This window comes from Podarcis melisellensis (assembly GCF_964234715.1).
Source record: "Podarcis melisellensis genome assembly, chromosome: 11".
Taxonomy (NCBI): Eukaryota; Metazoa; Chordata; class Lepidosauria; order Squamata; family Lacertidae; genus Podarcis; species Podarcis melisellensis.
The window spans coordinates 55,126,356-55,151,536 of NC_138543.1; the positions used below are offsets into that span (position 1 = coordinate 55,126,356).

The 25,181-nt window shown below is 47.8% G+C and overlaps 2 protein-coding genes across 3 annotated transcripts in view; one reads left to right on the plus strand and one right to left on the minus strand.

Moving 5' to 3' along the window:
* EPG5 (ectopic P-granules 5 autophagy tethering factor) overlaps positions 1 to 8,628 on the plus strand; it is an 85,539-nt gene extending 76,911 nt beyond the window's left edge. Inside the window, exons 43-44 of the mRNA XM_081929525.1 lie at positions 605 to 719; positions 7,228 to 8,628. Of these exons, the coding sequence (XP_081785651.1) occupies positions 605 to 719; positions 7,228 to 7,410 (298 nt within the window). The 3' untranslated portion in view covers positions 7,411 to 8,628. The remainder of the gene's footprint in view (positions 1 to 604; positions 720 to 7,227) is intronic.
* A 1,622-nt stretch (positions 8,629 to 10,250) lies between these two features.
* SIGLEC15 (sialic acid binding Ig like lectin 15) lies at positions 10,251 to 24,386 on the minus strand. Of its 2 annotated transcripts, XM_081929985.1 has the most exons (6): positions 24,064 to 24,386; positions 21,098 to 21,211; positions 18,945 to 19,328; positions 17,660 to 18,019; positions 14,716 to 14,746; positions 10,251 to 10,830 (listed from the first exon to the last, which is right to left on the minus strand). In XM_081929985.1, the coding sequence occupies exons 2-6, from the start codon at positions 21,147 to 21,149 to the stop codon at positions 10,755 to 10,757; spliced, it is 903 nt and encodes a 300-aa protein (XP_081786111.1). In that variant the 5' UTR covers positions 21,150 to 21,211; positions 24,064 to 24,386; the 3' UTR covers positions 10,251 to 10,754. The 2 variants fall into 2 exon arrangements, with proteins under 2 accessions (XP_081786111.1, XP_081786110.1); XM_081929984.1 differs by lacking the exon at positions 24,064 to 24,386 and having other exon boundaries at positions 21,098 to 21,617.
* Positions 24,387 to 25,181: the final 795 nt, after the last annotated feature.

A 25,181-nucleotide genomic window follows, 5' to 3' on the forward strand; every position in this document is an offset into this window, starting at 1 on the left:
AATCTCAATAATAAAGTTATAAAGTAATAACAAGGAAGTCACGCACGGGTGGAGGGAAGACACAGGGCAAGAATTAAGAAATGGATAAACGTTGGGACATAATGAAATGTGAAAAATGTGAATTTATGAATATAATGTACAGTGGTACCTCGGGTTAAGTACTTAATTCGTTCCAGAGGTCTGGCGGGAAGGTAAACATCATTTCAGTGCACTGCTCTGGTTCGCCAGAAGCAGCTTAGTCATGCTGACCACATGACCCAGAAGCTGTACGCCGGCTCCCTCAGCCAGTAAAGTGAGATGTGCGCGGCAACCCCAGGGTCGGTCACGACTGGACCTAACGGTCAGGGGTCCCTTTACCTTTATCTTGCCCTCTCCTCTCTCCTGCCTCCCTTCTTATCTTCACCATAACCCTTCCAGTAGGTTAGGATGAGAGAGATTGGCAATGATCGTGCAGAGACGTAATGCAGGGCAAAAATAAAGCCGGGCCGGAACTGCATATTTTTTAGGTGGAACTTGCAAGGAAAGAGCTCTTTGTGTGTGTTTCTCTGTTTTCAATGGAGAGAGGAGCTCCTTGCCAACTCTCCTCTTCATGTTCTCGTTGAAGGTTCCGTGTCGCTGCCCGGAGCATGTCCACCTTCCTGCTGGTGCAGATTCCGGTGGAGAACCAGATCCGCCTGAGGCCTGGCGTGGAGCTGCACCTTTCTGCCAAAGCTCAGCAGGTAGATCGGATGCATCCTGAGTGGTTTAATCTAGTGCCTGTATCAAGAATGCTTTTTGTGCCCCTTGGTGGATGTAAGGTCCTTAAGGTCCATAAATAGCAACACCCTAGAGGTCCTGGGCCCTAAGGAAGTCAGATTATTACTATTATTATTTTGAATAATATTTTATTAGGTTTTAACAAGAAAAAAGGTTACAAGGATGTCAGGGAACTGACATCTAAAGCGCCGGAGGCGCAAAGGCTCACTGAGGGTGAGAGAGCAGTAGCAGCGGAAGAGGGAACCAGTAGAGGGCGAGCAAGAACTCCAAGGGAAAGTGAGTCGGAGGGATGGCTCAGAGACGCTTCAAGCGAAAACAGTGGGGAGGTCTCAGGACCTCCTATAGGGACACCCACACCTCGACGGAAACTGTCACGCCGAGAGGCCAGACGACGTGTTTCCGTTAAGGAGCTTTTATGTTGGAAACGTTTCCGAAAGCAGCCACTTTCGGATTCTACTAGTGATTGACGCAGCCATGCTGGAGGGGCTCCGTCACAGGCAGAGGTTTGAAAGCCTGATCAAACTCTGAGGGACTTGCATTTTACGCACAAGCAGCTCATCGTCCCATCACAGCAATCCGAAAGTCTCCGAAAGCCAGCTTGTGCAGGGAGAAGCATCATGAGCAATCCAGCCGGAACCGGGGAAGCAGGAGCAGCTGGAGGAGGTCCAAGCCTGGAAGAAAGGTACAGGGCGTTGGAGATCCAGTTGGCGCTGCAAACGGCGAGGCTTGAGGAGAGGAGGGCTCAGGATGCAGAAAAGGGAAAGGAGAAAACCACCCCGCTCGCCAGAAAGGTGCCAGGATTGGTGCAGAAATTCGGGGGGGATCCCAGGAACTATCATGCCTTTAGAACAGAGATGCAATACGCTCTAAACTTGCAGTTTGATGACTTCCCCGATGAGGAATCGCGAGTGGCGTATGTGATTGGCCATCTCGAATCCGGGGCGAAAGATTGGGTTAGACCCCTGATGGCAGCGAATAATGAGATCTTAAAGGACACGAGGAAGTTTTTTCGTGCCATGGACCTGATGTTTTCCAGCGATATTGAGCAGGGGGTGGTGCGAAGGCAGTTAATGGCTTGCCAGCAAGGAAGCAGATCTGTCCGTGAGTACTGGACTGAATTTACCATGTTGATTCACAAATTGGGGTGGGACCTATCGGCGGAGCCCATCCAAATGCTTTTCGAAGAGGGGCTTTCTTCAACCGTCAAAGATGAGCTTTCCCGGGGCCCCAGGGCGGAGTCTATGGACCAGTTAACCAAATCTGCGCTGGCCATAGGAGCGCGCCAGGAGGCGAGGGCTATGGAAAAGCGGGAAGGGAAAGGAGACCGTTGGAGGGAGTTCCGCATTCCAGACATTCCAGAGCCACCTTTCCCGCCGGCAGAGCCGATGGAAGTTGGAACAGCGCGGGCGCGCGCAGTTTCAAATCCCAGTGAAGGGCGGAAAAAGGAGGGAAAGAGCGCCAAGAGATGTTATCTCTGCCAACAGCCAGGGCACTTTGCCAGAGTTTGCCCACAAAGAAAGGAATGGCAAGGGATGGCAGGAGCTGTTGGGGGAAAGGAAGAGGAAGGCAAGGAGCAAGTAAAAGCCAACGCCTGGCTGCCACCGTTGGGGCACAGCAGCCAGGCCAAAGAGCAATGAAAGTGCCCATGCCAGAACCCCCCAGACCCGCTTTAGTGATAGAGGTGTTACTAGAACTGCCAAACGGACACCCACTAAAGGTCAAGGCGCTTTTGGATTCAGGCAGCTCCTGTAATTTCATGAGTAAGGAGTTTGCAGCTGAGCACCAGATACAGACTATCCCTTTAAGTAACCCCTTGCAGGTGACTACGATTGACGGCAGAGAGCTGTTGGGGGGAGAAGTTAGCCAACAGACTGTCCCGATGATAATGAGAGTGGCAAGGCACACCGAACAGATAGCGTTTAATGTGGCCATCCTGGGAGGAGTGCCCATCATTTTGGGGATGAGCTGGCTGGCGCTACACGATCCGCTAGTGGGCTGGCATCAGAGGGTGGTCTCCTTTGGGTCAGCGCATTGCCTAGAACACTGCAAGGAGGGGAAGGTTTCGGGAGGAGACAGAGTCACCCTAGCGGGGATGGAAGTGATGGACAAAGGGAAGGTGCCCCCGCAATACGCAGATCTGAGCAACGTATTCAGCGAAAGGGAAGCAGACAAACTGCCACCGCATAGACCCTTTGACTGTCAAATCAACCTACTCCCAGGGGCCCAACTCCCAGTAGGCAAGCTGTACGCCATGTCAGACAGGGAGATGCAGGAGCTGCGGGAGTTCATTGACAAAAACTTGAAGCGAGGTTTCATCAGAGAGTCCCGAGCGGTGGGGGGCAGCCCAGTGTTTTTTGTGGACAAAAAGAACACAGACAAACCGAGACTGGTGTGTGACTTCAGGGCCCTCAATGCAGTGTCGGAGCCCCTGGCTTTCCCTATGCCCCGAATTGATGACATTTTGACCAGAGTAAGGAAGGGAAAGATTTTTACAAAACTGGACCTGCGGGGGGCGTACAATCTGATACGCATAAGGAAGGGAGATGAATGGAAGACCACCATGTTTACCCCGTTGGGAGCCTTTGAATACCTCGTTATGCCCTTCGGTCTACAAGGGGGCTCCGCGTGTTTTCAAGCTTTTATAAACCACGTTCTGGGACCTTTGCTCTACAAGAATTGTGTGGCCTTTTTAGACGACGTGTTGGTGTATTCGGAAAATGAGGAACAGCATGTGAGGGACGTTCGAGAAGTGTTGGGCAGGCTGCAAGCCAACCAGCTGTGGGTGAAACTGGAGAAGTGCCAGTTTCATACCAAGGAGGTGGAATTCCTGGGGTACCGCTTGTCAGACAAGGGATTGGCCATGGATCCAGGCAAGGTCCAAGCGGTACTGGAATGGAAGACACCGAAGACCAAGAAGGACGTGCAAAGATTCTTGGGATTTGGGAACTTTTATCGGAAGTTCATCAAGAACTTTGCCCACTTGACGGCGCCCATCACCGACTGTCTCAGCAGCAAGAAGAAATTTGTTTGGACGGCAGAGGCGGATCGAGCCTTTGAAGAACTGAAAAGGGCTTTCGCCTCGGAAGAACAACTTCTGCATGTGGATTTACGAAAACCCATGAGAGTGGAAACAGATGCATCCGACCGGGCGGTAGGGGCGGTCCTTCTTCAACCGGGGAGGAGTGCGTCGGAGTGGAGACCGTGTGCCTTCTTCTCGCGGAAGCTGAATAAGTCCGAGAGGAATTACACGGTGTATGACAGGGAACTACTTGCCATTCACGAAGCATTCCGGAGGTGGAGACATTTATTAATTGGGGCACAACACAAGGTGCAAGTGTGCACCGACCACAAAAATTTAGAGTATTGGAGAACAGCTCGAGTGCTCAACCAACGACAAGTGAGATGGGCACAGGAATTCTCCAAATTTAACTTTGAGATTTGTTATGTGCCAGGCCCAGAAAACGTCAGGGCGGACGCGCTCTCACGCAAACCAGAATATTGGGAAGGGGAGGGGGTGATCGAAGAGAGACATGTCATCCCGGAGGACCGCTGGGTGTGTGGGGCGGCGATGGTGGGGCAACGAGAACTGGTGGAGGAAACGGAAAATGATGAATATGCCCAGGATAAGCTCAGAGGTCTCAGGGGGGAGGGCGAGAGCCCCGGAGGTTTTGAGGAAAGAAATGGGGCATTGTATTACAAAGGGGCACTGTATATACCCGAAGGTGAATTGAGGGGGAGAGTACTCAAGCAGTTGCATGATAGCCCCACGGCGGGACATTTTGGGCAACACAAGACCATGTGGTTGGTTACCAGGGAATTTTGGTGGCCTAAGGTGAGGGAAGATGTAAGGGAGTATGTAAGAGGGTGTGACCAATGTCAGCGAGCCAAAGGGGAAAGAAGGGCGCCGGCAGGGTTATTAGAACCTTTACCCACACCAGAACGGCCTTGGGAAGCGATATCAATAGATTTTATGACGGATCTGCCAAGGTCCAAGGGGAAAACAGCCATCATGGTAGTAGTAGACCTGTTAACTAAGATGTGCCACTTTGTAGCATGCTCACATGCAGTCACAGCGGAAGAAACGGCGAAGTTGTTTGTGGAACATATCTTTAGGTTGCACGGGGCTCCCTCGAGGGTGATCTCAGATCGAGGCAAACAATTTACTTCCAGGTTCTGGAGGAAGCTCATGAGCTTGTTACACGTGGAAGTCAATTTTTCAACTGCCCGGCACCCTGAAACCAACGGGCAGGCGGAAAGGGCAAATGGCATTCTTCAACAATATCTTAGGTGTTATGTCAATGACAGAGAGAACGATTGGGTCGAAAAGTTGGCGTTGGCAGAATTTGCCTACAATAATGCGGAGAATGTGTCCACAGGGATGAGTCCCTTTTTGGCTAATTACGGGTGTCACCCCAGGGCATTTCCAGGGGAAGGAGGGGAGAGATGGAGCGTCCCAGCGGCTGAACATTTTGTAGAAGAGATGGAAGCCATCCATCAGCAGCTCCAGCTCAACTTAGAAAGGGCTAAGGCACAATATAAGAAGCAGGCAGACAAGAACAGAAGGGAAGGTGAAACCATAAGGGTGGGGGATCAAGTGTGGTTGTCAACCCAAGGGTTGCCGTTCAAAGGGGGTTGTAAGAAACTGAGGCCCAGAAGATTGGGACCCTTTGAGGTGATTCAGCAGGTCAACCCGGTAGCTTTCAAACTCCGATTACCCAATCACATGAAATTGCACCCAGTGTTCCACAGGTCGTTACTGTCACCATACAGGGGAGGAGGTGAAGGGGAGCACGTCAGGGGACCAGCCTTGGAAGAGAGGGAACGCCGCAACCATGTAGCGGAAATCCTCGATTCCAGGTGGAAGGGAAATCAGGTGGAGTATTTAGTGGCGTGGGAAGGGGAACCGGAGTCAGAAAACACCTGGGTAAGTGCGCAGGAAGTCAATGACGAGGTTTTAACAGAAACGTTCCATCAAAGGTTCCCGAGGAAACCTCAGCCGATAGCAAGGTTTAGGAGGGAGTATTTCGGCACCACCGATGAGGAAGAGGAAATGGAAGGGTTCGCGGAGTCGGAGTTGGAAGAGGGAGTGGACTCTGATGACGAAGAGTACTTAGAGAGTAGGAACAGCAACAAGTGGAAGGAAGTGTTCGCGACGTCGGAAGATGAGGGAGGTTCTTTCAAGGGTTTTACCTCCTCACCGCCAGTAGGGGAGGAGACGGGAGGGGGTGAAGGGGGCCCTGGAGGGGAGGTGGATGTCAGGGAACTGACATCTAAAGCGCCGGAGGCGCAAAGGCTCACTGAGGGTGAGAGAGCAGTAGCAGCGGAAGAGGGAACCAGTAGAGGGCGAGCAAGAACTCCAAGGGAAAGTGAGTCGGAGGGATGGCTGAGACGCTTCAAGCGAAACCAGTGGGGAGGTCTCAGGACCTCCTATAGGGACACCCACACCTCGACGGAAACTGTCACGCCGAGAGGCCAGACGACGTGTTTCCGTTAAGGAGCTTTTATGTTGGAAACGTTTCCGAAAGCAGCCACTTTCGGATTCTACTAGTGATTGACGCAGCCATGCTGGAGGGGCTCCGTCACAGGCAGAGGTTTGAAAGCCTGATCAAACTCTGAGGGACTTGCATTTTACGCACAAGCAGCTCATCGTCCCATCACAAAAGACAACAAAAGAAAAGAAAAAAAACCAAAGAACAAAAAATAACACCAAAAAATGAAAAATACACCGTTCTTTTTACTTATTTTCCTGACTTCCTCTCACCTCTCTCTTTGTATTCCATTTAAAAATTTATTCAGCAAATTCATACCCTCTTATCTTACCCTTGTTTATGTATCCCCATGAAATATTACTTCATATTATCATTTGTAATCAAGCCCTTCTTGCAAATTCTTATTTCCCCTTATTACCCAAATCACTTCATTTTTGCATTAATATCATTAATATCATTAAATTTTATCTTGTCCTCAAATCTCTAAAATTTCTAAATTCAAACCATATTTAACCTTTCTGCTTAAACCAATTACTCCCCTAAGGAAGTCAGATTAGCCTCAACCAGCGCCAGGGCCTTTTCAACACTGGCTCCGGCCTGGTGGAACACTGTGTCTCCTGAGACCAGGGCCCTGCAGGATCTGATTTGTTTCCGCTTGGCCTGTATTTGGGGACTTCCCTGGCTTTTTTTCTGGCCCATGTAGGACCAGTCTGGATAGTTAGCCTGGGTGAAGACTTGACATTTTCATCCCCCAAAAAGTTTTTGATTTGAGTTTCCATTGAAATGAGGCTGTACTTTAACGTTTGAATGTTGTATTTTAATCTTGTTTTTAAGTTGTATTTCAATCAATTTGCTTTTATATCGGGTGTTAGCCGCCCTGAGGCCGGTCTTGGCTGGGGAGGGCAGGGTAAAAATAAAAATTATTATTATTATTATTATTATTATTATTATTATTATTATTAGCTCATTTCCATCTTTGCAGGCTCTGAGTGCTCTCGATTCCATGACTTCAAACAAACAGTACGCAGAATACCAGGAGCAGATCTCCCAAGCCTCCCAGTTTGTCAGGGACTCTTGCCACTGCCTTCGCGATGGGCCGAACCTTCTGGCTATCCTCGTCAACACTTTGTACCCAGAAATGCATTACTTGGACGCCATACGGTAGCAGAAAGCGAGGGGAGGTGGCCTCACCCTGCCTCGCATTGCAATCGTGGATTATCTTCAGTTTACAGTCGGCGGTGACGTTGCACAAGTAGCTGTCATTCACAGGGTTTCACTTTGTCAAAAGTGGTGGAAGAGAGAGAGAGGGCGAAGATTAGATAGACTGGTTTGAAAGCCAGCCTGGAGGTTTTCGTAGCTGGGCTTTAAAACCTGCACAAATCTCTCTCGCGTTTCTGCCAAGCCAAAACACTTCTCTGGATTTTTTTCCTTTGTTTTAATACAGTCTTAACGGCGTGGTTCAGGGCCTTGCGGGGCTCTGGTTTGATTTTTCCATGGACTTTACGAAGACCTCCATGCTGGATTGTGCTTGAAGACTGTTAAGTGACTTGAGTGCTTCACCGTTTTGGAAATAACACAGGGTTTGTTTGCCCCTGCACTTTCTCCAACTTGATTTTTCTTTCTGTGCCTTTTCTTCTTTCTTTCTTTGGCTGACTGTGAAATTCGTGGGCCAGTCTGGACTCACTGGTCGTCACCTAATCAGGATTTTGGACCATCTCTCTCATCACCCCGCTGCTCTTGCTTAATTTGCCTCCATCTACTTGTCCTCAATGCTTCTGATGTGTGATGAAAATGGAACCTAGTGAGACAAACCTTCTGCATCTTTGCCCAGCCAAATTGACAGAAACTGGATTCATTTGTTTTAAAGAGTCCTGGGGAAAGGGAGAGAGTCTCCTGTATCACTTCCTTATCATGTGCATGGAACAAGCTATCGCTTTCATACTTCTTTTTTATTATAAGGCAGTAAAAGGAGCAAAGAAGAACAAAAAATTTGTCGGATTTCAGTAGCATGGAGAAGACAGCAGCGTCCTAATTACTGGAGTGTTCTTAAGAGTTTAATTAGGAAAATTATGGTTTTTTGTAATGGTACAATGGACCATCAACGCTGGCAGGGTAGGAAGACTGCAAGGTGCCCAGGATTCCTCTCACCTGGAGCAGATACAACTCACAAGCTGGCTACCCTATCCTTAAAACACATCATTTGAATAGCTTGGATTCTTTCAATACAGCAAAGCAAGTTTGATTTCTCCCCACCCAACACCTTTTCCCTAAGCTGAGGTCACTAACCTGTGGTCCTACACAGAGAGATAAGCTTTATAGTAATCAGTTGAACATTTACTGCTAAGTGTCCTAAGGAAGAGGCTGAGGAGCCTTTCTGGTCTGTCTGTCTCTTGCAATATACAGAGTACAGCTGGGTTTGTGTGTGTGTGTGTGTGTGTGTGTGTGTGTGTGTGTGCCCTTTATTTACCTGTGTGTATACGACGTGCCTCTCAAGCTGCGTTTCCTGGCTCACTGATTTATTCCATTGCTGTTGCTTTATTTGAGTGAGTTTGCTAAGGTTGTCCCCCTTCCTTTTGAGAAAAAAAGAGATATTGATCACCTCCGCACACACTCTTGGTGCAACTCGCTATGCCTGGCATAGCCAGTGGGGTGCCCTACAGATGTTGCTGAACTCTCCACCCCCATTGGCCCCAACCACCGTGGCCGGTGGCCACAGAGAATGGGAATTATAATCTAGCATCGTCAGGGGGCCAATATGCTCAGTTCATTTCAATGGGCTGACTCGCAACTGTCTTTTGAGTCTCATTGAAATGCACTTGGACGGTGAAGCTGCTATGCTTTGGCAACAGGCCTTTCGAGAGATATATATATATTTGCTGGGATTTCATTTGCTCAAATATAGATTCTGGCAAACACTTCAGGCACCTCCAGCCCCCTTTTTGGGTTTAAAGATGCTTTTCCTTTCTGCGCTCATCAGTAAAAACAAAACAAAACCCAAGAAGTGCATTTCTGTTTGAATATGTACCTTCATATTCATGCCTTTAGCTCCACTTGGCAGGCAAGGTTTTCTCTCTCCTAACTTTTCAGTGTCTCACACCGGCAAATGATATTGTAGCGTTTGCCTTCAGCTAATGATTTCTGAAACTGCAAATCCCACAGTCTTTCCTTGCGAAATTGCCAAATTATGCCAAATAAGGTCCTTGTGCACCGGGTTCTTCAGAACTCACGTTGTGGATTGAGCTTCCAGATATAGGACAAGTCAACTTGCCCCTGTGGTGCACTGGTAATGAAATATCACTGCTTTGGTGGAACTTCATGTTTAGAGGACCTCACAACTGGAAGAAGAATTATTGCTGCTTTTTAGAGAGAGAGAGAAGAGGAAGAAGAGAAGCCTTCTGAGATGTTTCTTTTCACCCCCTCAGCTCAGAATTAATAAATTTATATTAAAAAAACAAAGACTGTGAAAAGGCAGAAACTATTATGTGTGCATCGGGCAGGATAGTTCTGATATGGGAGCTATTGTTTTGCCTGTGGTTTCAACAGAATGTGTGTTTATAGTTGTTTGTGTCTGCAAGGACCATGTGAAATAAAACAGTGAGAAACACTAGAACGGTGATCGAGACACTTATTGGGGATAGGCTGTTTTGTCAGTTGGGGTACCAGTTGCGGGGTGTGTGTTGACGGGGCAGTGGGATTCTCTTCCCTTCATGTGAGGCTGGCTGAACATTTGAGGCAGGACCCTTGGCAAAATATTTTATTACGCTTATAGTTCACCTTCCATCCAGGAAGAAAGCCAAGGCAGAAAAATCACGTCATCCCCATACTGGTGCCCATCCAGGCATTGACCAGCTCCAGCCTGGCTTAGGTTCATCAAGATAGGGATTTCGTTTGCCTTCAGACCAGACCTCCTGAAATTGACTGATGGACCCCCTCACCTCACAGATTCAGTCTGCAAAGGAAAACACTTCGGCTGATGGGTGATGGACAGCTACGTCGCCATGCCAGTGCAAGCTTGCTGCTGTTGATGTTTATTTAATTCATTAGGCGGCCGCGGCCCAAAAAGCGACTTACAACATGTTTGAAAGCACATACTCTGGTTTCTCTTCAGATCGTATACAAACCATTCGCCGTTTACTAAAAGCACAAGCAGAGAGGCATTATGGTGTAAACACATTAACACAAAACCACTTTCAATTCATAAAAAAAATACAAAGCAAAGCAAGCCTCAACAATGCTAGCAGAAAGATTCAGCAGCACAATTTTAACAGCAACAAACAACGTCCCGGCCCATCAAGATGTTCCATCGCAAGGGAGTTGCTAGTTTTTATCCACTCCTGTCATTTTGCATCACATCTGTGAGTGATAACGCTCTGGGTGGGATCTCTGCTTCGCTGCATGAAACGGCCTGAGTGCCACATAGCTGAGGATCTTTTGACACATGGGCACAACATTGTTTTAGTTCTTCGTGCATGTACTGCTTAATGCACAGATGGCTTTCTTCTCTCTCTCTCACTCAGGCAGGCTTTGACTTATGGAGTTGATCCTGCGGTTGAGGTTTTCGTATGGAGAATCTTGCATGGCTTGCCTGCCGGTAAAAAGTGTCAACAACATAAGTTCCAAGAAGCAGGAAGCAGGCCATGGCGGAAAGCATTTATTTTTATTTATTTTAACACAATTTATATAACAATATTTTTTAAAAAACCCAAACACTTTTAGGTCGTTTACAACAAAGAAAGCCCAACTGCTTAAAATTGAAGAACATCAACTCTGAATCCATTTAATTCCCCCCTATTTTTATGTCCTGTTGAGCAACCCTTTGGATTCTACTCCAAAATAAACTCCACTGAATTTAATGGATTTCTAGATTGCAAGTTAACTCCCCAATGGAAAAAGACAGTGAGCTTTGGCTGGATCATGCTTGAAAGGTTTTAATCAGCGAAAGATGTTGCCATGAAAACGACTTTGATCCATCCAGATGAGTGAACTGGTGAAGCTTGCTTGCTATAGTGCCAAGGTTTTGTCTAATCCTATGTTTCCCAAAGGGACGCGGGTGGCGCTGTGTGTTAAACCACAGAGCCTAGGGCTTGCCAATCAGAAGGTCGGCGATTCAAATCCCCACAACAGGGTGAGCTCCCGTTGCTCGGTCCCTGCTCCTGCCAACCTAACAGTTTGAAAGCACATCAAAGTGCAAGTAGATAAATAGGTACCACTCTGACGGGAAGGTAAACGGCGTTTCTGTGCGCTGTTCTGGTTTGCCAGAATTGGCTTAGTCATGCTGGCCACATGACCCGGAAGCTGTATGCCAGCTCCCTCGGCCAATAAAGCGAGATGAGCGCTGCAACCCCAGAGTCGGCCACGACTGGACCTAATGGTCAGGGGTCCCTTTACTTTACCTTTTTATGTTTCCCAAACTTGGGTCTCCAGCTGTTTTTTGACCACAAATCTCATCATTCCTCACCACTGGTCCTTCTAGCTAGGGATAGTGGGAGTTGTAGCTGAAGACCAAAGTTTGGGAAACTGCTGGGTGAGGGAACCTGTGGCACTCTAGATGTTCCTGGACTTCCCAGATCAATTTACTGTGTCCAGTGGTCACGAATGGCGGCAGCTGCAACTTCAGGAAGGCCATAGATCCCTCAACCCTGTTTTCAAACCACCTGCGGCAAGAGACAGGGAACTGGGGCAGGGCTGTAGCTCAGAAGGAGCACATCTGCCTTGCATGCAAGAAGGTCTCAGGATCAGTCCCCAAGTAAGGCTAGGAGAGAGACTGGGTCTCAGACCCCAGACAGCTGCTGCCAGATGGAGTGGTGGATCTGATTCATCATAAGGCCGCTTCCTACGTCAATTATGTCCTTAGAGCCAAGAGTAGTTGGGAAGAACGCTCTTCTCAATTTCATCTCCCGCAAACAGGTTTGGCAAAGCTCTGTTTCTAAATTCCGCCAAACCTGGGTTTCTGCAGCAGAAACGAAGAAGCATTACGGAGAACAAAGTGATACGTCTCTCACTGCTTTCAGCTCTCTCAAAGGCCCTCTGTCTCTGCCATCTTGTGTAGCGGCAACTGCTACCCTCTATTTTTAAAAAAATAAATGGGTGCATTTGTGTGCTCATGCCAGACAATGAAGGAAAAAACAAAAAAACACTGTTTGAAAGTGGGCACCTCGAAATATAGGCTATCAGTTGCCCAAAGGCAGAGATAGAGGAGAGCGTCTCTGCTCTCAGGTCCTGTTTGTGGTCTTCATTGGTTTACTGTGAGAAGTGACCTTGATGGGCTATTCGGCTCCTGGAACAGGGCTTGTTCTTATGTTTTTATAATTGCAATCTAAATTAAGCGGGTCGGAGGGAAACTGCTAAGTCATGCTGAAAACCGCTGACTCTTCTTCTCTTCCCAGATTCTCAAATATTCTGCACTTTGAAGTTGGGCAGAAACAAAGTTGAAAGGTGATGTGTCTGCTAATGGTTCAGAAATGATTCTCTCTCTCTCTCTCTCTCTCTCTCTCTCTCTCTCTCTCTCTCTCTCTCTCTGTGTGTGTGTGTGTGCACATTTGTTGATGGGTGGAATGAATGAGAGTGGAATGCCCTAATTTGGCATAATTCCTTCCTTGCCAGGAAAAATAATGACCAGGAAGCAGGTGATGGGAAATCCCTTCTTTGCCAGAGACTCTTGCCAGTCACAGTGGGCTGTACAGTGGTACCTCGGGTTACATATGCTTCAGGTTACATACGCTTCAGGTTACAGACTCCGCTAACCCAGAAATAGTGCTTCAGGTTAAGAATTTTGCTTCAGGATGAGAACAGCGGTGCGGCAGTCGCAGGAGGCCCCATTAGCTAAAGTGGTGCTTCAGGTTAAGAACGGACCTCCAGAACGAATTAAGTACTTAACCCAAGGTACCACTGTACTGGGCTAGATGCTCAAATGGTCTGTCTGACCTATTTATAAGGCAGCGTCTTCTATTCCACGGATCTTTGCCCCACTCTCCCACTCTGTGTCCACGTCCTGCAGTAGTTCCTTATGACAAAAACTCTTTAAAAAACAGCTCATGCTGTTTAGTGGCTATTCCTGGTCCTCTGGCTTATCACACTTGGCATCAAAAAGGGGGATCAATGGTAGCCTATTTTCAAAGAATCTTATTATTGTTATCCTTTCCTTTAAGAATAGATGTCCTGATCTGTGGATAGATTTGGCCAAATTTTGATCTTGAAAGGTGATCATTGCTCGTACCGAGTAACCATCATAATTTAAGTACAGTACTCTATAGAAGCAATATTGTTTGGCTTTACCACTCCTGGCAACATATCATTCAGGATGTTCAGGAAATGCATTATGCGATCCATCTGTGAGAGGAAAACCTTTGGTTTTGGGTAGTTAACAAACACAAGTTTTTGAGGGATTAGTATCAAGTTCCAGTCTTTTTTCTGGATTGGAACTTGCCAGTCCTGTCACCATCAATATTGTGGGCCATGCCCTCTTTAATACCTGTATTTCTAACTGATTTCCTTCCAGGGCTCTGAGATGTTACTTCCATTATTACGTTTGTTTTAGGGCTCTGCTTTGGGGTTTCCTCCTCAGCTGTTATCTGGGGTTCTGCCTTGTTTAATCCCACTTTGCCTTTCTCTTTACTGCCCTGTGGGGTGGAGCTGTGGGTTAAACCACAGAGCCTAGGACTTGCCGATCAGAACGTCGGCGGTTCGAATCCCGGCAATGGGGTGAGAGCCCGTTGTTCGGTCCCCGCTCCTGCCAACGTAGCAGTTTGAAAGCGCATCAAAGTGCAAGTAGCTAAATAGGTACCACTCCGGCGGGAAGGTAAACGGCGTTTCCGTGTGCTGCTCTGGTTTGCCAGAATCGGCTTAGTCATGCTGGCCACATGACCCGGAAGCTGTACGCCGGCTCCCTCGGCCAATAAAGCAAGATGAGTGCCGCAACCCCAGAGTCGGCCACAATTGGACCTAATGGTCAGGGGTCCCTTTACCTTTAGTGTAGAGGATGGTGGAAGTAGGCTGTAAAGTTTCTGCCTTAGTGGCTATTCATGCACTTCTGAGAGTTGGGCTGAGATTCCACTTCTACTGTAGGTTTTGCCAGATAAAGAAATGTGAAAGACCTACCAGAGCACCGTATAGTTTTGTATGTCAGCTGGTGGGAGGCAGAGGGAGCAGACGGTATGTCGCAGCGCTCTGTCAACTAAGAACAAGCCTGCATGTGGAAATCTGGAAGGCCAGCATATTGGGAATTGGCACGATGTCCCAAGCAAGCCCATGAAACCCTTCCTATAGTTCAGGCTTCTTCAAACTCAGCCCTCCAGATGTTTTTGGCCTACAACTCCCATGATCCCTAGCTAGCAGGACCAGTAGTCCAGGATGATGGGAATTGTAGTTGCAATGCATCTGGAGGGCCAAGTTTGAGCAAGCCTGCTCTAGCTTCTGGCACCCACCCAGACCTGCTGACCCAATTTGAAGCTCAGATGTAAGAATTTCTTACCGTGATAGGCCGGTTGGAGCCATCAAGTTGTCTGTGATTTGATGCAAGAGACAAAAAATAAAAGAGAAAGGTGTATCAGTTTTCTTACTGCATTGAAGAAGAAGAAGAAGAAGAAGAAGAAGAAGAAGAGGAGGAGGAGTAGGAGTAGGAGTAGTAGTAGGTTGAGGAGGAGGAGGAGGAGTTTGGATTTGATAAACCACTTTATCACTACCTGAAGGAGTCTCAAAACGGCTAACCTCCTCCTTTCCCTTCCTCCCCCACAATAAACACTCTGTGAGGTGAGTGGGGCTGAGAGACTTCAGAGAAGTGTGACTAGCCCAAGGTCACCCAGCAGCTGCATGTGGAGGAGCAGGGAAGCGAACCCGGTTCACCAGACTTCCGCTCTTACCCACTACTCCACACTGGCTCTGTTGTGCAATGTTCAAGTGAACAAACACTGGAGAGCCAGCAAAAGCCCAAGTCCTTGATAGACCAAGACCTGGTTCTTACTGAAACAATAGACCTGTGTCTGGGCCATAGTATTTCAAGCTGCTTGTGGGGGTCGGCAGATTGAATGCTCCTCTGCACAAAGGTTCTCTGCAGGGAGAAAACTAGATGTCAGGACTCTTTGTAGCCTAGTTTTCTCCTTAACACTCCAGTTGCCCATGCACAGGGATAGCTTCATCATTGAGGACCTCAGTGTTCCTTTGTATAACACAACCTTCCCCCAACATGGTTCACTCCACCTGGTGTTGGACTCTCCAGCATCCATTGCCTCTGACCATTAACCATGCTGGCTGGGGCTGATGGGAAATGGAGTCCAACAAGGTCTGGAATTCACACCCCGCAGGCTGCTTCTGCAACTACGCTTGCAGCAAAGATTTCCTGCATGTTGAATTTTAGACCATAAGCTCCTCAGGACAAGGGCTTGACTTTCTGCACACTAAATCAGGGTTTTCCCAAACTTGTGTCTCCAGCGGTTTGGGGACTACAATTCCCACCATCCCTCTGGTCCTACTAGCTAGGGATGATGGGAGCTGTAATCCAACAACAGCTGGAGATCCAAGTTTGTGAAACTCTCTTCTATAGCATTCGTCTTCAGCTGGCCTGATCTAAAACGGGTCCTAACAGCAGCAGCACACATCTTTTGAATATAGTGCAATTTTTTAAAAAACGAAATGGGGCCTAAATGCATGCATGGGTTAAAAGTGATCAAAATGATCAAGTTGACGACATAAAACACCATGCATGCTGATGGTGCAAATATATAAAAACCAGTGCTCCCTCTGCAAATCCAGGCTGCAAAACTGGAATGTGAAACCGGATCTATATTTTCATCCCCTTTGGTTTCTCAATGAATATCGCTGCTGTTCCTGCTACTACCACCACCACTACTATTATTATTATTAATAATTTTTTTTTTTTAAATTCCTTCCAGTAGCACCTTAAAGACCAACTAAGTTAGTTCTTGGTATGAGCTTTCGTGTGCATGCACACTTCTTCAGATACACTGAAACAGAAGTTACCAGACCCTTCTATATAGTGAGAAGGTGGGGAGGGGTATTACTCAGAAGGGTGGTGGGAATGGGTGATTGGCAGATAGCTGTGATGAGCCTGTTGACGACTCTTAACGACTGCAATAGGTATTACAGGAAAAAGCAATGGGTGAGAAGGTGAAAAGTGGCTTTGTCATGTATAATGAGATAAGAATCCAATGTCTTTGTTCAGACCAGGTTTCTCCATGGTTTTAAGTTTGGTGATAAGTTGCAATTCAGCAGCTTCTCTTTCCAGTCTATTTCTGAAATTCCTTTGTAGTAAAACAGCTACTTTGAGATCTTGTATAGAATGTCCTGGGAGATTGAAGTGTTCTCCTACTGGTTTCTCTGACTTGTGATTCCTGTGATTACATCATACCTATCTGTAACTAAATTTTTATTTATACCCCGCCCTCCCTGGCCAGAGCCGGGCTCAGGGCGGCTAACACCAGTAAAATTACAATAAAAACATAATGGGGGGAGGGGGACAATTAAAAATACAGGTTAAAACTACAATTTAAAATTCAGCCTCATTTTAAAAGTAGCTGATAGATCAAGATGTCAAGTCCTGCAGGGCCCCAGTCTCTTGTGACAGAGCGTTCCACCAGGTCGGAGCCAGTGCTGAAAAGCCCCTGGCCCTAGTTGAGACCAATCTAACCACCTTGCGACTTGGTACCTCCAAAATGTTGTGATTTGTGGACCTTAAGGTCCTCCACAGGGCATACCAGGAGAGGCGGTATTGCTTTGTTTCATAGCTGTCAAGTGTCCCTTATTTGAAGGGACAGTCCCTTATTCCAGCGCCATGTCCTGCTGCTGTCCCTTATTGATGGATGTCCCTTAAATGTCCCTTAAATGATGTCCCTTAAATTTCAAAGGAAGCAGCTCCTCTCCCTCCCTCCCTGCTGGCCAGGGAGGAGGGAGGCTCCAACTGTGTTGCTTGGCTGTGTTGCTCACCCAATAAGAAGTCAAGAAGTCTAAGAACGACTGGGGTATGTGCGTGGAGCTTGCATGCCTTGTGTGTGGCTAGTTAATGAAAGCTGAGGGGTTTTTTGAATGCTGGACGCCATTTTGTTGCACGTGCTGCTGCAAACTTTGCAGTGCAAAGCCAAGCCGGGGAGCCATCTTAAGTTGAGGCTGCATAGGCCTTGTGGTGCATGTGATTCAGATTCTATTCAGTTGAACCTCTGGTTACAAAGTTGGTTGGACAGTGTTCTTGAAGCTATCAGCATGAGTTTGACCAGACTGCAGGAGGACAGGAAGACTGGAGTGCCTGGAACAGGTGAGGCTGCAGGTCCCTTATTTTGGCTGCTGGTTCCTTATTTTCAAGGCTGCTGGTCCCTTATTTTCAAATCTGTAAGTTGACAGCTATGCTTTGTTTAATTAGGAAGCATCTCTGAGTGATTGACAACGCAACAGAAACATGCACCTACCTCTCTTCCAGAAAGCGCCAAACCCCAGTATCGCCACCAGCGCCAACATCTTAATCCCCAAGGCGGCAAACAAGAGGACCAGGACCCAGGAGCTGCCCCCAGCTCTGAATTTGTAGAAGTATACGGCCCCCTCTGCTCTTCCCAAGCTGTTAACAGCTGTGCAGGTGTATTTCCCATCGTGTGTCAGGCGCTGAAGTTCCTTGGTTATCTGGTGGGCTGCAGTTGAAGCCGAGGTGATGTTGTCGGAGGGAGGACCGGTCCACGTCAGGGTGGGCAGAGGCTCACCTTCGGCTGTGCATTTTGCGTGGAAAGCGTGGTCCTGGCTGGTCTGGACAGAGATGTTAACGATCCTGGGGGGAGCTGCAGAAAGTCCCAAAATATGAACACAATGCAAATACAGAACAGCTTAATTTATGAACTACTACTACTACTACTACAATTTATTATTTATACCCTGCCCATTTGGCTGGGCTTCCCCAGCCCCCCTGGGCAGCTTCCAACAAAATATTAAAATACTGGGACATGTTCTGCTTCCAAGGCAAATTTCCCAAACCAAAACATCTACTTTTGGGTTTGCAGCATTCAAAGTGTTGGTGCTGACCTTTAAAGCCCTAAACGGCCTCGGTCCTGTATACCTGAAGGAGCGTCTCCACCCCCATCGTTCTGCCCGGATGCTGAGATCCAGCACCAAGGGCCTTCTGGTGGTTCCCTCATTGCGAGAAGTGAGGTTACAGGGAACCAGACAGAGGGCCTTCTCTGTGGTGGCGCCTGCCCTGTGGAACACCCTCCCTTCAGATGTGAAGGAAATAAGCAGCTATCTTATCTTTAAAAGACATCTGAAGGCAGCCCTGTGTAGGGAAGTTTTTAATATTTAATGCTGTGTTGTTTTTAACACTTGATTGGGAGCCGCCCAGAGTGGCTGGGGAGATTCAGCCAGATGGGTGGGGTATAAATAAATTATTATTATTATTATTATTATTATTATTATTATTATTATTATTATCATTACCATTCTGCCTTTCACTCAGTTTCGAACCTGCCCTCCTTACCACAAAGCAGGACAGTCGCTGCCAAGCTTGCTTCTTTCATATTGCCCTCCTCCCATGCCCCAAAATGGGCAGGTAAATGGGCAGGACATTGTACAGGAACAGAGGCAATAGACTGTGGACACCCCTGCTGGGTTTAGACCTCACTCAGCGCCAACCTCTATGCCAACCTTTCACACTGGTCATCCATTTCCAGCTCTGCCCCCTCCCCTCTCTATTGGATCTGACGTTCCTCTCACCTATGAGATGGAGCCTGAGTCCCATTCTGCTCTCATACTTGTCGTGGAAATCCCCGGAGAATTCGACCCTGCAGAAGTATCTGTTCTTGTCGTTCCACGTCAGGCTGTTGATCTGGAGTGAGAGGTTGTTCTGCCTCGGGTTCCCCAGGAGCTTGTACCTGCCCTCCGAGCCGACGGTGGTTTTGCAGGGGTCGCTTGAGCTGTGGGAAACGCACTTGAAAACAACGGCCCCGTTGAAAGGCTCCTTGACCCGCCAAATGGCTGTCAGGGTCTGGTCGTTGGTGTTCTGTGGGTGTGTGAATGTGCAGGGCAAGGCAACTGCCTTGCCAATTTCACCGGTTACCTCTGACGGGATCTGCATGGACCAGCCTTTGGAAGAAACACCTGGAAGGGAAAGCATCAATGATCTTTAGTTAACCAAGAAAACCCCACACCAGTTCCTACCCTGTCTGACCCAAACTCCGCCGTATCAAGCAGTTGGTCCCTTACCTTTCTCGCCCTGATCTGGCCAGAGTGATCCATGCGACAGTCACCTCCAGGCTTGATTATTGTAACTCGCTCTATGCGGGGCTGCCCTTGAAGCTGACCCAGAAACTCCAGCGGGCGCAGAATGCCACGGGGGTCCTTGCCGCAGGATCACATTCATCCAATGCTTTACTAACTGCACTGGCTCAAGGTGGAGTACAGGGTCAGGTTTAAGGTGCTGGTTTTGACCTTTAAAGCCCTTCACGGCCTAGGACCCACGTACCTATGGGACCGCTTCTCCTGGTATGCCCTGCGGAGGACCTTAAGGTCCACAAATGACAACACCTTGGAGGTCCCAAGTCACAAGGTGGTTAGATGGGTCTCAACTATGCCCAGGGCCTTTTCAGTACTGGCCCCGACTTGGTGGAACGATCTGTCACAAGAGACTAGGGCCCTGCGGGACTTGACATCTTTTTGTAGGGCCTGCAAGACAGAGCTGTTCCGCCAGGCCTTTGGTTTGGACTCAGTCTGACCCTTATGTTTCCCTCCCCCCTTATGGTTTTGATCTATGGGCTACTTTTAAAATGAGGCTGCATTTTAAATTGCATTTTAACCTGTATTTTAATTTGGTTCCCCCCCATTATGTTTTTACTGTTGTTAGCCACCCTGAGCCTGGCTCTGCAGAGGGGGTATAAATAAAATTTATTATTATTATTATTATTATTATTATTATTATTATTATTATTATTATTATATTTTTGAGTGCACAACTGAAAGTGGAACGTGGGAATGTGACAAAATAAGTGTTTGCAAAGGGATTATATCCTACAGGGATGGTTGTAAGGGAGCCAGGAATGACAACAGTTGCCGTCAACATGGTGGGCAGAGTTCAGGGCAAGGCTCAAATTACAGAGGGGTCAAGGCAGAGCATAATAGAACCATAGAATTGTAGAGTTCGAAGGGACCTTGATGCTTGTCTTGCAAGAATGGATGGCTCCTTTAGCTGGTATTTTTTAGGATGGTTATAATAAACATGGTTTGTCAGAAAATGGGGGAGGAGAGTGTGGGGTTAGGACTTGTGGATTAAAGAAGAAGAAGAAGCCACAGCTAGGATATTCACAAGCTGTGTGCAGTTGCACAGATCCCCTTTGTTTTCACTTCTCAGCTCCCTTTGAGTGTGCAAGGAATCAAACCTGGAAGCTGCAGTCAGCTATGGCTTCCCATTACGTAGAAACCAAGAAACTATGGTTAAGTGTTTCCAAACAAGTGAGGCTATGAAGCCGCGGTACACAATGGATTGTGTGGATGCTGCTGCGTTCTGTCTAAGGCAGAGTAACAGCAGATGAAGATTGCTGTTGGAGCAGGCCAAAGACCCATCATAGTCCATCATCCTGTTGCCATAGTGACTAGCCAGATGTCTCCAGGAAGTCTGAAAGGAGGACCTGATCCCAACAACGCCCCATCTGTGATTCCCAGCAGCTGCTATTCAGAGGAAACACTGCTTCAATAGGAAAAACAGTCAATAGGACCAGTGGCCATTGATAGAGCTCCATTGGCTACCAATAGGTTTTTGATCAAGACCTGCAATGTCTTGGGTTTTGTCCTCCATTCTGTCCCATAGGGAATTGGGCAATTCCAAGAACAATGTAAGGACGAGAGGGGGGAAGTTTTCCCAAAGCAAAACTCACCTTTCTTAAGAAAGCAAAGCAGACATGCGAGCAAGAAGCTAGTGCCTTCCATCTTCTGGGCTTGCTCCACTGCGAAGCTTGTTTGCTGATCTGATCAGATCCACTCTTTGTTTGCTGTTGGGTAAAATGCTGAAGCAGTGATTCCACTCTGCAGAATGAATGTGACTGGACTTCCCTTATCCTGGAAAATATGCGTCGTTCACATGGCTGGCCAGCTGATGAGTCTTCTTGCTAGCCATGCTGGGATGAGTGTAAAAGCCATCACAGAGAAAAGCCATTGGGTTCTTCCTCTCCCAACCCTTCCTCCCCCTTTCTATTTAACCAGGGTGAATGCAAGTGATGAAATGACTTGGGTTAATTAGTGCTGTGCTGAAAATGTCTCCCTTAAAAAAACCAAACTCTTCATCAATTAATGAGAAAATTAATGAGAAACTACATTGCATACATGAAAGGGATGTGGGTGGCGCTGTGGGTTAAACCACAGAGCCTAGGACTTGCCAATCAGAAGGTCGGCGGATCGAATCCCGTTTACCTTCCAGCCAGAGTGGTACCTACGGTATTTATCTACTTGCACTTTGATGTGCTTTACAGGAAAAGAAAACACATGCATCATTCTTGGCCACTTTGCATAATTTTGTGCACTTCTATCGTATCTATGCGATGTTGGTGGTGGAGAAGCACATAGACTGCCCTGATCTCCTTGGAGTAAGGGTGAGACGGAAAGGAGAATAAATGCATAATAAAAGCAGCAAGAGCAAATTTAACCCACACATTAGACTGATTGGGTTTCTACATATCAGATGCTTCAAAGAAAGTGTCAAATGTGAGGAACAGGCAGCAACAATTAAGTCATCCTAAAGCGCCACAGAGGGATGCGGTTGGCGCTGTGGGTTAAACCACAGAGACTAGGACGTGCCGATCAGAAGATCGGTGGTTCAAATCCCCGCAAAGGGGTGAGCTCCCGTTGCTTGGTCCCTTCTCCTGCCAACCTAGCAGTTCGAAAGCACATCAAAGTGCAAGTAGATAAATAGGTACCGCACCTGAGAGAAGGTAAACGGTGTTTCCGTGAGCTGCTCTGGTTCACCAGAAGCAGCTTAGTCATGCTGGCCACAGGACCCGGAAGCTGTATGCCGGCTCCCTTGGCCAATAAAGCGAGATGAGCGCTGCAACCCCAGAGTCGGCTACGACTGGACCTAATGGTCAGGGGTCCCTTTATCTTTACCTTTAAAGCGCCACAGTAAGTGTTCTAATGTGCTTTGGAAAGCTTTGGTCGTGGCATTGCAGTCTTCTTGCAATCTCTTATCTGTTCCTTTTCTGATACAGTCCTTTGGCCCCTTGAAAGGAGTGAGCATGGTTATCTTGATGCACCAGCCTTCTTAATGGGCATGTGGTTTTCTGGTCCTCCTGTGTTTCACTCCATGAAGGCAGTGAGACACAATTGTGGTGCCAAGAAGCGAGCTTTTTGCCACAAGGGGGCAGTGGGGCTTGAAGGAGATGCCGTGAATTTGCCGGGTGGCGGGGAGGGGAAATGTAGGCAAAATAGGGAGCCTGAGGCATTGCGTAGCTCATTCTGCCAGGTTTTATGTGAAATCAAAGAAGCTTATCTGGCTGTAAGTAGAGTGACTTCTGGAGCAAAAAGGAAGTGGAACCCTACAGGATCAGGCCAACGGCCCATCAGGTCCAGCAGTCTGGTCAGCCAGATAGTTATGGCAAGCAGCTGGCATTCAGGGGGCAGGCTGACAGTGGCCGGAGAATGTAGCCATAATGGCAAGTAGTGGCTGATAGCCGTATCCACAATGAATTCCTCTAATCCTCTTTTTCTTTTTTTTGAATAATTTTTATTAAAAATTTCAACATCACAATTTATCAAAAACATATCATCTTCTCTCCCTCCCCACAATTTTCCCTCCCCCCTCCCTGAGATTACCAGATGGGCAGAATAGGCACTGGCCTGTGGGCCCCATGCCTTTTAGGGGCAACGGATCAAAACAATATTGATTTGATCTTGAAATAAAATTACAATCAAGTATTAGGAGATAATTTGCAAGCCCCCCCCCACCCGAGATTTCACCTGTCCAAGTGCCTCCACAGGGTCTAATTTTGCACTGCTTTCCAACTCTACAATTTTACGATGCTACAAGTCATTCACCTAGTTCTCTTTCTCAATCTTTACATGTATCCCGTAATTTTGCCTGCTGCCACCCCAATCTCCGAGTGGCACGAGATTCCAGGGGTTCCAGGCAAGTGTTCACATTTCCTTTTGGAAATGAGGCACAGTGAATAGGATTTATTTGCAAGAACTTAGGGCTTGCTGATCAGAAGGTCGGCGGTTCAAATCCCCGCAACGGGATGATCTTCCGTTGCTCGGTCCCTGCTCCTGCCAACCTAGCAATTCAAAAGCTAGATAAATAGGTACCGCTCCGGCGGGAAGGTAAATGGCGTTTCCGTGTGCTGCTCTGGTTCACCAGAAGTGGCTTAGTCATGATGGCCACATGACCCGGAAGCTGTATGCCGGCTCCCTTGGCCAATAAAGTGAGATGAGTGCCGCAATCCCAGAGTTGGTCACAACTGGACCTAATGGTCAGGGGTCCCTTTACCTTTACCTTTATGTTTTTATATGGGACGCGAGTGGCGCTGTGGTCTAAACCACAGAGCTTAGGCCTTGCCAATCAGAAGGTTGGCAGTTCGAATCCCTGCGACGGGGTGAGCTCCTATTGCTCGGTCCCTGCTCCTGCCAACCTAGCAGTTCAAAAGCACGTCAAAGTGCAAATTAATAAATAGGCACCGCTCCAACAGGAAGGTAAACGGTGTTTCCGTGCGCTGCTCTGGTTCACCAGAAGCGGCTTAGTCATGCTGGCCCCATGACCTGGAAGCTGTACGCCGGCTCCCTTGGCCAATAAAGTGAGATGAGCGCCGGAACCCCAGAGTTGGTCACGACTGGACCTAATGGTCAGGGGTCCCTTTACCTTTTTATATATGGTCTGAGCCTGCCATGGAGGGTTTCACAGCCTTCCTGACATCGCCACAGCCTTGGATTCAAGCAGAAACCAAACATTAATTCCAAGTGCTTCTCTTTCTCTCCAACATGCTGCTTTGCTTTTAGTTCACATCACGGCAATCCAACTCTAAACTCAGGCTTTGCCCTATTCCTTGTTCTCCCTAATGGCCCGTCACCTAGTCTATCACCGCGACACAGGGAGCAATCCTGGCTTATATTTTAACACTTGCTGAATCCAGGAGTTAGAAGGATCTTTCTTACAGCCGACTGCCCTCCCCTCTGCAAACTCATAACAATATTTTAATGGTTGAAGAGACTGTTGATAAAGCCTGCCCTGCCCGACTTCAAGCCGTAAATTGCAGGCTCAAATACTTTTGTGCTCAATAAAAAAAATATATTGCCCAGCCCTTCGCCGCAGAGAGGGGGTGAATCGGAAAGGGCAGTGGAATTTTTCCCTTTTTTGCAGGAGGGGAAAATTCCAGTCAGCTGAGCTGCAGGGCGCCCAGGACCAAAGCTGTGTCATGGCGCTTCAGAAAGTGGTGCTCTGAGGTGGAGCTATGCTAACCTTTCCTTTGTGTGCATTTGACCCCCCACACAGCCAAGAAAATGTTGAATGTTGAATTTTTCTTGGGGTTTGTGTGCGTGTGTGTTAGGGAAGGATTACCGGGCCTGGCAGCCTTCCACCCTCCATAGTGCGGCAGTGGCTCTTGGTTTCCATGGCGACAGACTTGCCGCCATCTTTTTTCCTCGCAGTGGAACTTCTGGAGGGGGGTTACGAATTTCACATTGTGGCAGCAGTTGCTAGTTCCAGGCCTTAAATACCGATTTGCATTCATTTGAGCTTCAAATGGGGTTACTATTGCAATATTTGTATTCTATTCAGACACACCTGCCCACAATTTTCTTGGCAGGAGTTCAGGGCCTTGAACAGCCGACAAGCAAAAATTCAAAGGTGGGAAGCTTTCCCCATTGCTACACAACCATGCTGGTGAAATGTTCCTCCTCAGAGATGGGGGTACCTGCAGTTGGGTGGGACTCCAACTCCCATCATCCCTGGCTGTTGGCTAATGCTGGCTGGGGCTGATG

Excerpts from the sequence above, each read along its gene's own strand:
- SIGLEC15 (XM_081929985.1), bottom strand. The coding sequence starts at position 21,149 with ATGGAAGGCACTAGCTTCTTGCTCGCATGTCTGCTTTGCTTTCTTAAG. Across the intron at positions 14,747-17,659 it reads TGGCGCTTTCTGGAAGAGAG|ACAACTTGATGGCTCCAACC; the intron begins GTAGGTGCATGT and ends ATCAAATCACAG. Across the intron at positions 10,831-14,715 it reads GCTCCAACCGGCCTATCACG|GCAAGCCATGCAAGATTCTC; the intron begins GTAAGAAATTCT and ends TTTTACCGGCAG.